This window comes from Myripristis murdjan, chromosome 5, assembly GCF_902150065.1.
Source record: "Myripristis murdjan chromosome 5, fMyrMur1.1, whole genome shotgun sequence".
Classification (NCBI taxonomy): Eukaryota; Metazoa; Chordata; class Actinopteri; order Holocentriformes; family Holocentridae; genus Myripristis; species Myripristis murdjan.
The window spans coordinates 18,956,778-18,970,305 of NC_043984.1; the positions used below are offsets into that span (position 1 = coordinate 18,956,778).

At 37.1% G+C, this 13,528-nt stretch overlaps 1 protein-coding gene across 1 annotated transcript in view; it reads left to right on the forward strand.

Moving 5' to 3' along the window:
- rad18 (RAD18 E3 ubiquitin protein ligase) overlaps nt 1–13,528 on the forward strand; it is a 49,611-nt gene that overhangs the window by 17,228 nt on the left and 18,855 nt on the right. The window contains exons 6-11 of the mRNA XM_030052603.1: nt 2,122–2,543; nt 2,936–3,035; nt 5,207–5,418; nt 6,984–7,054; nt 7,170–7,230; nt 12,916–13,047. Coding sequence (XP_029908463.1) covers nt 2,122–2,543; nt 2,936–3,035; nt 5,207–5,418; nt 6,984–7,054; nt 7,170–7,230; nt 12,916–13,047 — 998 coding nt within the window. The remainder of the gene's footprint in view (nt 1–2,121; nt 2,544–2,935; nt 3,036–5,206; nt 5,419–6,983; nt 7,055–7,169; nt 7,231–12,915; nt 13,048–13,528) is intronic.

Sequence of the window (13,528 nt, forward strand, 5' to 3'; positions counted from 1 at the left end):
CAAGTTTGTACCTTCTGCAATTTGAAATGTGCATGTGTATTAACCTTCTAACGCCAGACTCGTGACCCCACTAAGTCTGCATCAGCCTGGCTATGTGTGTGTGTGTGTTGGGGAGGAGGAGATTTAATCCAGAACAGATCAGTTAGACTGGCTTGGCTGTTTTCAGAGCTCAAAATCTCAATCTGGTGTAGCCTAAACAATAAGTTTTATAACTAACTCCTGGGTGTTCTTGGAAGGTTCGGGTGGGTACATGATCTCAAGCAAATAGATGGGTAAATAGCCTACATCATAACTATTTACATTTAACTCTGAGCATTATGTATATAATGGTTCATGTCTGTCCTTGAAAGCGCTGTAGTATATATCCTTACCATTTCGTCCTAAGACCCAAAACTAATTATAGGAGGTTACTCCTTTTTCTGCTTTAGAGGGCACTCAGAACAAGAGAATCAATGTGACAGGACAATTGAAATGCAATTAGTGTGTACTTTAAAACAGTCCCATTGACTCCCTTTCAGGCCCTTTAGTTGTTTCACGTCCAGGCCTGGAAGATCAATAAGCTTTCAAACAAACCTGATGCTTGTTCCCTATCTCCTGTCCGACTAATCTAGAAATTGTGATAATATGCTACTATGCTGAGTGTTATTCTGAGGGGAAATAGATAATGTCATTAACAAAAGTATGTTGTTTTGACAAGCCCCTTTTTTCACCAGTTGTACTTTCAGAAAAGTATAATGTCATATCAGCCAAGAGTTTAAAATCCATTTTGGTAGTCTTTAAGGCACACAGTGAAACGCCTGTATCCTCACAAACATGATGATGACCCAGCCATGAATGTCTCAGGGCTTTTAGCCACCTGTTTCTATGAAGCTCTTAAGTGTGCAGATTACTTGTACTTCAGATTGGATGCACAGGATATTTTAATAGTCTACACTGCCAGGTAACAGCTGTAAAATTCAATTTATGACATGGTGCCAAGACTTTGATGAGAGGGGCAGAAAAGACATTGGCACTCATTTCAGCATAACCCGAGCACTATATAACCTCTTGTTGTCAAGAAATAGATGTCAGCAAACTCCATAAATATTGGTCAGAGAACTTTGGAGATTATTTAAAGCAGTGTTCCTCTTAAATTTGACATGAGGCACTTTTGAGTAAAATAGGTATGCAGCACTTGCTGTTGTACTCATAATCATTGTCAAAAAGATCTTTCCTCAGCCAAGAATGAAATGCCATCGATTTGATACTAACTCATTGAGAGAGAAACTTGCAAGGCAAATTTTGGTTAAAACTCACAAGTTAAATCTAAAGCTAACTTCTCATCAGATATAATACAAAATGTTAAAAACAAACATTGCAGTTTAGTTGACCTTAAGTAAGCAGAAGAATGTTTTTACAGTTTTAGAAAATTCCTTATTTAAAGTATATAGTTTGTTTTAAAGTAACTTGCCGCAGTAAAAAGTGCAAAAATGTTAATGTGAGTGAATAATCTTGCGTTACTGTATATAGGCCTGGTACCTTTTCTATATGTAACAGTGAAACAGATGAATGGCATGAGTTATCAACTGAAGTGGATTTATTCTAGATATTTCGGCTTTTTCCACATCACATTTGTGCAAAGGAGCTTTGTGTGTGCGTTTTTTGTGTGTGTTAACCTGCTCTAATGGGGAGACTGAGGACAAACATAAAGTTTTCAATATGGAAAGCAGAACATCACACACCTCATTGATTCCATTTTATGGCCCAGTAATGGCCCTGCCTCAATTTGTTTGCTTTCCACATTTCCAAGACTGTAGCCAACTTGTCTATGTTTTTTTTTGTTGCTCAGCAGAAAAGAGCAAGAAAATTGAGCAAGTGCAGTTTAATGTCAAGGAGTTCACATTACTGACAAAAGTATTTTTTGGCACATTAAGCTCTTTCTCCAATGAGTTTAATACTTGACCTTCTTCCTGTGACTATACGTAATACATGTAATTCTAGGTTTTTGTGGTGGATACACGTTTTTAGTCAGATAATATGTTTTGACATTGTGTGCTAGCATACATTAAGCATGTGGCTGGCCCTGTCCCAATTATATGATGTGCACTTTCTTATCCTTTATCTTCCTTCTGCTTATTACAGGGAACAGTTGTCAAAAACAAATTTTGACTCGCCTCCAATATCCCCGAAGACCCCATCTTCAGCTGTCAAAGTCAAAACTCCTAAAGAGAAAGGTCCAAAGGGTAACAGCTCCATTTTGAGTCACTTTTTCCAGAAGGGGTCCAAAACACCTTCCACAAAAGAAGCCAAGCAAGTTGGTTCTACCACTCAGTGTGTTCTGACAAGCAAAATACAGACAGTACGCACCTACAGTGCAAATAGAGCTGATCTACATTCACCTACTGCTCAACCTCCTCTCACTGTGAAAGAAGAGCCAGCGGATGAAGGCGACTTAACTATCCAGAATCTGATGAGAGTTAAGCAGGAGCTCCTATCCCCAGTGCCACTGCCTTGCAAGGCTGAATCTGTAACACCATCAAAAGACATAAAGCCAGTGATCAAAGGTGAAGCCTGTTGCCCAGTGTTGTCCTTGCCAAAAATCTAAATTAGGCAGTGTTTTTAATCTACATATTTATGTTAAACCATATTAACCATTGAACTTCATGAAAAAGAAATTTAGATTTTTTTTGGTAAAAGTTGTAATGTTTTGTCAAGGATTGTTTTAATTTAGTTTCATTTAATTTGGCACTCATATTTAATACAGTGTCCAGCTGTTTTTTCATGTAATGATCTATGTTTTATTTTCAACTTTATTTTAATTTATTTGTCAAGAAGTGAAATAAGACAGCAAATTTGGCGGTGCATAGCTCCAAAACTGTGTGAAACAGTTTTTCAGAGCATAATTATCTGATAATTTCCCAAATATTAATACATATTTTCCTGTGTCTTCTTGCAGTTGAGTGCCCTGTTTGTTCTGTAGGTGTCTCACCAAATTTTATCAATAAGCATCTGGACACTTGTCTCACCAGTGGAGAGAAGAAGGACAGCTTGAGGAGGTAATGACCATAACCACTCGCTGTATCACTTCAGTGCAGCCACTCCAGTATTTGCGCAAGTTATAAAACTCCGTGGGGTGGTGGAATGGAAATAAAAGCCACTCAGTGACTTGTCCGATTTTCTGTAAACACTAATTGATAATTAGTTGTAGTAGTTGAAAATGGCACATTTTCAGTGTTTCAGTGTCTGTGGCATGCAAGAGCAACATGTATGAAATGTTGCTGCAGATGAAGGCCAGACCTGACTATCCTGTAAAATAGTAATGATGATGATAATATTAATGATGATGATGATGATGATGATACTACTACTACTACTACTACTACTACTAATAATAATAATTTTCTATAAATTGAGTGTGCTATTTAATGAACAAGATCTAATTAATTAAATAAAACAATTTTTGTTGCAAAAAATTTAGATACTAATCTTCACATTTTAGTGGAGATTTTTCAAAGAGCTCCCATAATTCTCTTTTCATACATGTTTGAATAATGACAGTGTTTCACACCAAGACAGTGTTCTGGGTTCCCCCTCTGTTTGCTGCAACTATGTAAATATATGTATTAGAGTTTTTTAGACATATAGTTAAAGCTTTGTGACACATCACACCCCTTGACATTCTACAAGTTACTGATAATAAATGTTTCTATGCATGTATGTCTACTATAGGCTGTAAGTCAGATTTGCTAACGGTTCGGTTGCTAATGTTAACTAGCAAGCCAAGTTACCTGGTACTATTATATTCTCTATGAGGTAATCAGCACAACCGGTTAAAAATGGAACCAAACAGATGAGATCACATTAAGGACTCAGCATATTATCACCATGAATCTATCGTGGGATTGTTCTGATATTTTACCTGTTGTCTTAATTTAGCTTAAAAAAGTTCTAGAATCTGACCTGGTTCTTAGAACATAACTACTACAGAGTAAAGGTACCTACAGCTTTGACTGCCTGTCACTTTTTAGGAAAGTATTGAATCTAGTGGAAAATACTGAAAGTATGTCTAGTATGTATATGTAGCTAGGCACAAATTTTGGGGCTTTTGGTTACATAGCAACCTAAAGGCATAGTCAGCATCCACATTTTGTCCCTCTAAATGGAAAGCCATAGTGCTGGAGTTGGAGCATTGCACTAGGCAGTTGTGAATTGTATGCACTGAAGGGATACTGAGTATTAAAACTTACATTGTTTGTGTGATTGCTTCCTTGTTTTCCTTTTTTTTCCTTGTTCTTAATGTTATGAGTTGAATTTCATTTCATTCAAGAGACAAGGGATAAAAAGTAATTTATTCTGTTTTAAATCAGAATTGACTGACTGAGTTCTGTTAATAGTGACTATTAATGCTGAAAGTGTTAATTGTCAACCAGCAGACTGATGAAACCACAGTATATTAATAATAAATTACGACTAAAAGACTTGGTTGACATTTAAATTCCTGAATTACTCTTATAATATTTTTTCCATTAACACACATATGTAGTGAAGGTACATGACAGATACCTTGTATGTGTCTTGTACATGCATTGAATAATAACCTTAAAGACTGATTTTTGTGAGAGCCCACTGATGAAAGGGTTTCCTGATTGATGCACCCTGCAGCATTTTGAGTTTCTATTAATGATTGGTTGTATTTGCGTAAGAGCAGAAGACACTTAATCTGTGGTGGACCTTAATGTCAGAATGATGGATTGCCCAGGTTTAAGCAGCTCTGACCTGAGGCGGCCCACCAGCCAGCATGGAGAGGATTTCTTACCCTGCCAACCATACTTAATTATCTTACAATGTGGTCAGATTTCCATTGGAACTAATTGTAGTAGATCGAGACATGTTATGTCAAGTATTCTCTTGAGCCTAATAACTAAAAAAACATTCATTTAGCTGTCTTAACTCAAGGGGGCTGTGGACCAATAGATCTGCCTGGATTTTTCTCTTCCCTGGCTAGCTCAGAGACTCCCATCTCTTTGTACCATTTTATTACACTGTGCTAATGTGTCTCGTGTGTTTACATCTCCATCTTTCTCACCTTCTTGTGAGGGACAAGTGGGCTGACATACAGTGCAGTCACCTCATTTGATCACCACAGAGTACAGAAAAGGCCCCTGTCAGGCATTACTAAGTGAAGTAAGTGATCACTGAAGGGAACTAAGAGGTCTTTCTGTTGCAGCTCTGGAGGCAGCTCTGGAAGCAGCTCTGGAAGCAGCAAGAGGCGTCCGATGGGGAAGTTAGTGTACAACCTGCTTTCCCAACAGGAACTGAAGAAGAAGCTGAAGGAGTGCCACCTTTCAGTGCAGGGTACTCGAGACCAAATGATCAAAAGACACCAGGAGTTTGTCCACATTTACAATTCCCAGTGTGACTCTCTTAACCCAAGATCAGGTGAGAGCTCTTGGCCCATGTTGATTATGATGCATACTGTAACTAGAAGATATTGTGTGTTTGTCATTATGTGTGCATTCATGTGGTTATGTACCAAGAGTGTTAGTTATTGTGTTAGTTACTTATTGTTATTATAGTGCTAGCATTATTGGAGAGAGTGTTATTGACTTTTTACTGCAGTTGTAGCATAGTGTTGCTATAAATTGGACATTACTGAACAAATATTTAGCTCACTGACTCACCCTCCATAGTTCGAAAATCATTTAGTTACTTGGTTGTATGTGAATGTCTGCATCTGCAGCAAGGGTCATCGGACTGCCTGGTGTACAAGTGCACAGTCTATTTACCTTATGCAGGGCTCTGGTAAGCAGTTCCCCTGCCTAAGTGTAATTGTAGCTCTTAAAGAGCTACTCCTCTCAAGCACATAATAACTGTTAGAGATCTCTGTTGTCGAGGACTTGCAAATACCTCTTACCATTGACATGATGCAGAGATGTGATTTAAAGGGTCTGTAGGTGACTTTATAGAGTGTGTGGAATTTCAGCAAAAATTTTAACTCAAACAGCACTTACCTGACATTCAGTACCTCCTCCAAGTCTCTCCCGTCTTCATGCCCAATTGTGCATGTGGCTCATATGGCAATGCTAAGACCTGTTGATTGAAGTACACACAACTGAATTGCTGATACACAGATTTGAGAGCCCACAACATGTTGGAATCTGCAGTGTATGGTATATTTTTGAATGTGAGAGGCTGGCCAATATAGAGGCCTGGAAAATTCCCACAACATGCCCTAACACCTTATCCAATAAATGCATATCCTGTGACAAGGCTAGAGAGGATGCTTGAGTTATACTTACAACTTCAGTATACTTTTTGTTAATAATTGAGCTATTTTTTAGTGTTTACCTATCAGCTGTAATTACATTGTAATGGACTGTTGACCTGTCCAGGTTGTTTCCCCATTCTTCCACCCAATACACACACTTAGACAATAAAGATTATTGTTGAAATGGCCATTTCTTTATTTTCATTGTTGGTAATGGTGCAATAATTTTTTCATGTCTGGCTCGCACATTTGGCTTGACTGTATGTTTGTGTAGTCAGAGCAGATGCACATGTTGTAAAAGAAACATTTTCTCTGATAGGGGAATCCTCTGAAAGTTTCTATCAAAATACATACAGTTGCACTCAAGGAAGCAGCACTGCAAGACAGAACCTTTGAGCTGTTGTTTAATCCTGTGTATGTATACCATTACAGCAGGATAGTGTGAGGATAAATCATTATTGACAACAGAATTACATTACAGACCTCAAGTAGCGAACCTCAGATCCTCTGCTTGATTTTAAATTTAACTTCTAAGCCAGTATATTTGCATGAGTATGAGACAGGTTCCACATGCAACGCTTTCTGTTTCCCTCATGTGAATCTCCAGGGATGCCCCGTTTTCCACGTTGTAGCCTCATGGGCCAAAACCTTTTGTGAGGTTAACAGCACAATTCATATAAACAGCCAATGTTTGTGATCTCAGGAGTAATAAAGGTTTTCCACCCTCTGTCAACAGCTGAGGATATTGCCAAAGACGTGGAGGCCAATGAGAAGACCAGAAATGAACTGCAGGGGAAAGCCAAACCTGTATGTGCTAACAGTTGATAGGGGGTCTTGATATGCAGAGCAAAAAAGGTTTCTGATCATCTGGTTTGAACTGTCAGTTTTTCATTGATTTGATTTGATTTGATTTGATTTGCAGGTCATGGTCTTCTCAAAAAACCAGTCAGAGAAGGAGATTGATGAGATGCATTCAAACTATAGTAAGTGACATTGAAGGTTTCTCTGCCATATATATTAGTCTATGTAGCAGTAGCTTCATTTACATAGACCCTGATATTCCACTAATAATTGAAATAATTAATAATAACAATAATAATAATAATAATTAATATTAATACATCGGGTTGAGAGGGGTGGTGTAGGGTTTAAGCTGTGATATTGCGCATATTATGCAGTTAATTTATGTTTCCTAGGTTCATGTGTGAATGTAGAATGCCCAAATTATTATATATATGAACTGCCCTAAGTGCCGTAAATGAGTTGATTTGTGACACAGTGAAATTAACAATAGAGCATAACATGGAATGATAGACATTTTTCTATTGTCACACAATATATCGTCATATCGCACAACTGTAGGGTTTTGTGAACCTTTGATAATCTGTTCAATAGGAAAATATTAGTGCATAATAAGCATGTAAACATTCTGAAATGATTTTTCCCCCTCATCTACAGAATCATTACAATTTCTGTTGTTTGTTTGTTTGTTTGTTTGTTTTTGTTCTTTTTGCTGCTCAGAGCTTCTGTTGCTCTCTTTTGGGTATTTCAAACAATTTCTTGTAAAAAGGAACATAAGATTGGCTTTTTTTTTTATCCAGAAGGGTATTTATTAGTCAGTGTGGTATTTATCAGAAGAAAATGACACATTTGTTTCTGCTTATCTGTCTTAAATTTTGAATTCTTGCCAAATCATGCGTTTATCTTGTCACAGTGAAAAGAGAGCTACACACTGCAAAAATTACAAATCAAAGGGATTTGCCAGTTATTACTCCAGTCAACTACTTCTACTTCATCTTTTAAATATGAATTCCCTTTTAAAATCTAGTCAAGCTGCTATTTTGTCTTCACTAAAATGATAGGTGTTTTGTTTCCTCTTTTGTCACTGTCACTATATATTGTAAAGCACTGTCAAGACTATTGTTCCTTTAACAACAAGACATCTTCCACTTAGGGCTATCGATATTGTGACTATATTGTGGGTGTGGTGGTTGGTGCTTTAACAAAATATTTACTCAAGAGATTTTTGATAAACAGTCATTAGTGATGTGAATATGATAATCTATCAGGTGGAGTCAAATAACAGAACAACTAGAATAGTTCAGAAAATTGCATTGCTTTACTGTTATTAAGACTTGGAAATGACAACATATATGCTGTATCACAATATGACAATACACAAAATTTCAGATGATATCTCATATCACGATATTGATTGTCTCATATAACAATATAGTTATAGTAATGATATATTGCCCAGCCCTGCCTCACTGGCTGTGTAGAAGTGCGTCACACTTGGGTAACCAATCTAAGAGATGCCAAATCAATAGTCAGGGGATGCAACAAGTGCCTTTTTCCTGTCTCATTTAATTTAGTGTAAAGGCTTTCCTGTTGGAGCCTTCATCCCTTTAAGCATGTATTTAAGACAGCATTTCACCCATTAGCTATGAGCTCATAGGTATTCACTCAAAGGCATAAAAATGCTTAGCAGTCTAGACCTGGTGTGTGTTTTTGTCCTCGGGGCATAGGTCAAGTCACAGCAGTGGCATTATGGAACAATATTCAAAGTCATTTTGACACGGTAAAGCAAGATGAAAAGGATGTTCAAAATAGCTCTGTAGAGCTAACTTTAAATGTGGATGAGAAATGGGTGTGACTCACCGAAGGTGGGTTCTATGAATAGCTGCATTGCTGTGATAACCGCTTGATTTATCAGAGGAGGATGTGGATGACTCACTCTGCTAGCATGGGGAATAGCAAATGTGCAGACAGGAGAGGAAGGGGGAAACAATACACACATGCGCGCACGCACACACACACACACACGCACACGCACACGCACACACACACACACACACAGACACACACACAGACGTATTAGACATCCAGCAGGTGGAGATAGCCTCCTCCTAATGTGAGAAACATTGTCAAATAGCAGCCACACAGTCTGTAGCCTGTTTTTGAAACATGATTACTCCTGAATGTTGTATTTGTATTAGGCTTATTTCTGTATGCTGTGGCTGGGGGTGTGGCTAGGTTCTTTTAAATAAAGATGACAAAAAGCACTTTGTTGCAGGAGGCAGACAGCTTCACAAGCCAGAAGAGTCTTAAATAGATATGTGCTAAATAGTTTAGTTAAACAGGTGGAACAGAGTATGCTTCACCTTGTCATGAACAAAAAATGGTAGTAGTTACTGTAATGATATTTTGAAAGTTTAATGAACAGTAAATCAAAATGTCATGCTGCAAATAGCCCATAAAATAGACAGTGTTAAAATGTAGTTTGATCAGCCTTCATCAAATTAAAGACTAATGATGTCTACTCTCAAAGATGCCTGTAAAGCTATATTTAAATTCATTGATGTGGGAAACTAATACACTTAAAATGTAAAACATTAATAGGAACACTTGATTTGATAGTACCACAGATGTTCCAAATGAAATTAGATCAAATTATTCACATCTTTTCAGATTCTTCTTAATCAAGGAATCTAAAATTATGCTGTACCATTATGCGTGATAAATTGTGTTTCAGGTTCATTGAGTTTTCCCCTTTGGCTACCTAGGTTTTTGAAATACACAGATTCCAGTAGCTGTCCCATTATTTTATTTAATTAGTAATAACTTTAAATCAGGAGATAATTGTTACTGTTAAATCATCAAAAATTATACAAGTATGTTTTAGTTATTAGCTTATTATCTGTTTATGGTTGAGAAAACTTTACTTCATAGCCCCTTGGTTTCTCTCACATATGATGCATTTAACCCAAGATGTTTCTGCATTTGATTTTCCTGTGCAGCGACACATTTAATATATTCACTGGCATGTCTTTGTAGTACATCAATGCACAGTAGCTCCCAGCAATGTTGCAACACAGCAGCCTGACTCGTGTTTCTATTTAACTGATGCTGGATATATTTAGACTATACTATAGAACACATGTTAAATGCAATCTTTGGGCTGTCCCTTTCTTTAACATTGGACATTAATCTCCAGTCTAAGTTTATATGACCTTCATAGATTTCCAGATGCTGTGGTTTTCCATAAAATCTGATTATGCCTTTCATGTATTTTAGGATCATTGCCAGAAATTAACTTATATTACCCTTATGTGTGCCTCCATACTTGCTCATCCATAATGTCCTTTTAATGACAGTTTGGCCTCCATGAAGCAGTACATATAGCATCCGTTTGTTCTTTCGACTCTGTGATATTCATTAAATTCACATATCACGTTAGGAAAAAAAATTGTGTTTATACAATCCATGGAATGGCTCAAGGTTACAGCCTGTCATTTTCCGTTTCTAAATATTCATTGAATTCATCTGAATGACCTGATTCTGGTGCAGATCTCAGAAAGAAAAATGTGTCTGCCTCCATTATAAATATTAATATAAAATTTCCCCAAACAAGTATCACCTCTTTCGCTTACCTGTGCAAATCACATTCCCAAACCAGGATTAGGATCATGAAATGGAGAGGTTATGCAGACCATGCAGCCTCACAAACACACCTAAACTCATATTGTTTTTTAAGAGTCACAGGAACCCAAGGGTTTAGTATCCCAAGGAGAGCGTAGGCAGAGTTCACTGGCATTTGGGGATGGTATCTCTCATGTCATCCTTGCACTTCACTGCTTGAAAATTCACTGCTATCTCAAGACTCCTAGGTCAGAGCATTTGGTGATTTATAACAAAGCTTGCAGATGCTGGAGATAAAGATGTGAGGATAACTGCCAGTAATTAGTTCTCCTCTTGTATTTTTAAGATTTGCACTAATGACTATAGGTATGCCAAGGTTAGGAAGAATTAGTATGTTGCAATGCAGTTCTGTTTCGTGAAAATATTCACCATATTGTACTCTCTGCTGACCCAGTATTCATGTTTTTGAAATTCCTGTGCTGAGATTCCAGATTCCTGATTTTAAATTTGAACTTCCTCCAGATCGGCATATTTATTCATTTTGTTAGCGAGAACTGAGACAATGTGCAGAAGCAAAAAAAAAAAAAAAAAAAAACAGATTTCATTAAATTTAGGATTTCTCGAAGCTAATGTATGCCACTACATACATTTCATCTGCTGAATAGTGTGTTTTCTCTAGCAGAAACTTGTTTTGTTTTCTCAGTATTTGTTGTGATAGTTATAAATTGCTATATTTTGCTGTCATAATTATGATGCTAAATCTTTCATGTTTTTGACCCAAATATATTAAAACACACTTAGTAAAAAATACTGTCCCTCTCTACCTTACCTCTATACACATGTTGTGGGAGTTGGGTTTGTGTCTCTGTTGCTTGAGCCAAAAGGTTTTTATTTATTTATTTATTTATCTATTTATTTATTTATTTATTTATTTATTTTTAAGAAATCTTACTTTTGCTTAAGTATGTTTTTCCTGAAGGTTTGTACTTGGCTAAATTTGAAATCACATCCATTAAAAAGTACATGTTTTGTGAGTGCATAAGCTTCAGAAACTGGACCAGTGTAAATTGGCTGATTATGGACCCGTTTGATGTGAACAGTCTGTCAGCTAAGAAGAGAAGAGTAATCTGCTTTTACTTTGTTTTGGCACTTTTTCCCACAATTACACTAATCTAGTTTGAACTCTGTCCTCTTTTTTTTTTTTCAAACAGCATAGAAAAGATCACATATAATAGTGTTCTCTTAAAAAAGTAACTCAATATGCTTAGTGCATTTTCAGTAAGTTATTATTTTTTTAACTTTTGCATAAGTAGGTTTTTGCACTAAGTACCATTTCAGCAAAGTAACAGCACTTATATTTTATTGGACATTCCACTTCTTTGTCCATGACAGCGTTACGAACTAAAGCGCCCTTTTACCGTTTTTAATTAAAAGGTTCTCCAATTTTAAGATACTAGGATGGAATACCATTCCCTTTGCTGGTGACATTGCCCGAGACTTCCATTAATGATAGCCGATATGAAAGGCAAAACGATTCTCTATGTGAACGTCTTAATACCACCTTTTTAAAGTTCTTGTACACACTCCAGCAATTTATCAAAGTGGCTGGTGCAAAATGTGTGAATTGGGTGCAATTTTAGTTTGCATGGCCTTGCCTGCAAATCAATCTTCAGCAGGCAAATTTAGATTTGCATATAATTTACGTTTGCAAGACCATGACATGCACAGTGAGACTTGAGCAGTGTCATTTTGTGCGCTTGTCATTCATTGCTCATGGTTAGTAAATATCACGGAATTCCAATGTGGTCATTTTGTTGACATTACAATGCCCTCTGCTCTGCATAAACATATAAGGAATCTGGTCTTAGTTACTTCTTGAAGTTATGAAGCATGAGGGCAGATGAATGACAATTATGTTGCTGCATTGTTATGTGCTTGATTGTCTTATATTGTCTAATGCAGGAAATTAAATGCTTCTGCTCAAGTTGCCTGAATCATACATATAAAATACAACACGCATACTAAAAGCTGGTCTTCTACCTTACCTGTACTGACATCCTAGACTGTCAGGTTATTGTATATAAAGCATGGGTGGGAATGAATGATAACTGTCCCATCCTGAAATGCACTTTTTGTTCTGCATATGTTTAAAAACATCTTCTCGCATGTTAAATACAGAATGTTGTTCACGTTCAAAAACAGGATGCGTCTTGTGGGTGTTGAGACTTCCTTCATTTGTCTTACAGGGAAGCAGCACAGTAGTGAATTTGCCCACCTTATTGCCCAAGTCCAGGGGCGCCTAAAGACCACCAGACAAAGTCGAATCAAGCAGGAAGTCAGCGAGGAAGGGGTGGAAGCCCAAGCACCGCACACTGCAGGTATTGCAGCATTCATCACCATTCTCAAGGAATAAAGCATGATGATGCACTCAAGCCACATCCTCTCCAGTCTCCCTTAGCTCACGCTGAGTCAATTTACATTGCATTTTCCATTCCTTACAACATCCTCTATACATCTCTGTCCTCCTTGCCATATTTGGTTAGAAAATCTAGTTTATGTCATAGAACAGAGCAAATGTGATTATTACAAGAGTTATCACCAAGGGATAATACTCAATATTACTGTCCTCTTAGTGTAGATGTTTTTACTTCCTTGACGCCAAAGTTGAGTGTATTTGTATCTTTCCACTTTGTCATGATTTTCATTATAAAATGCATATGCATTTAAACCATTGTTTTCCTGTTTAGACAGATTCATGTGTAGGGGAAGAGAAAATTTGGTGTGACTTGTCTGAACAAGACTAGCTTGTAAAGGGTGTCATTTGAGCACTTAAGCCTCTTGTGCTTTATCAGTGATAAG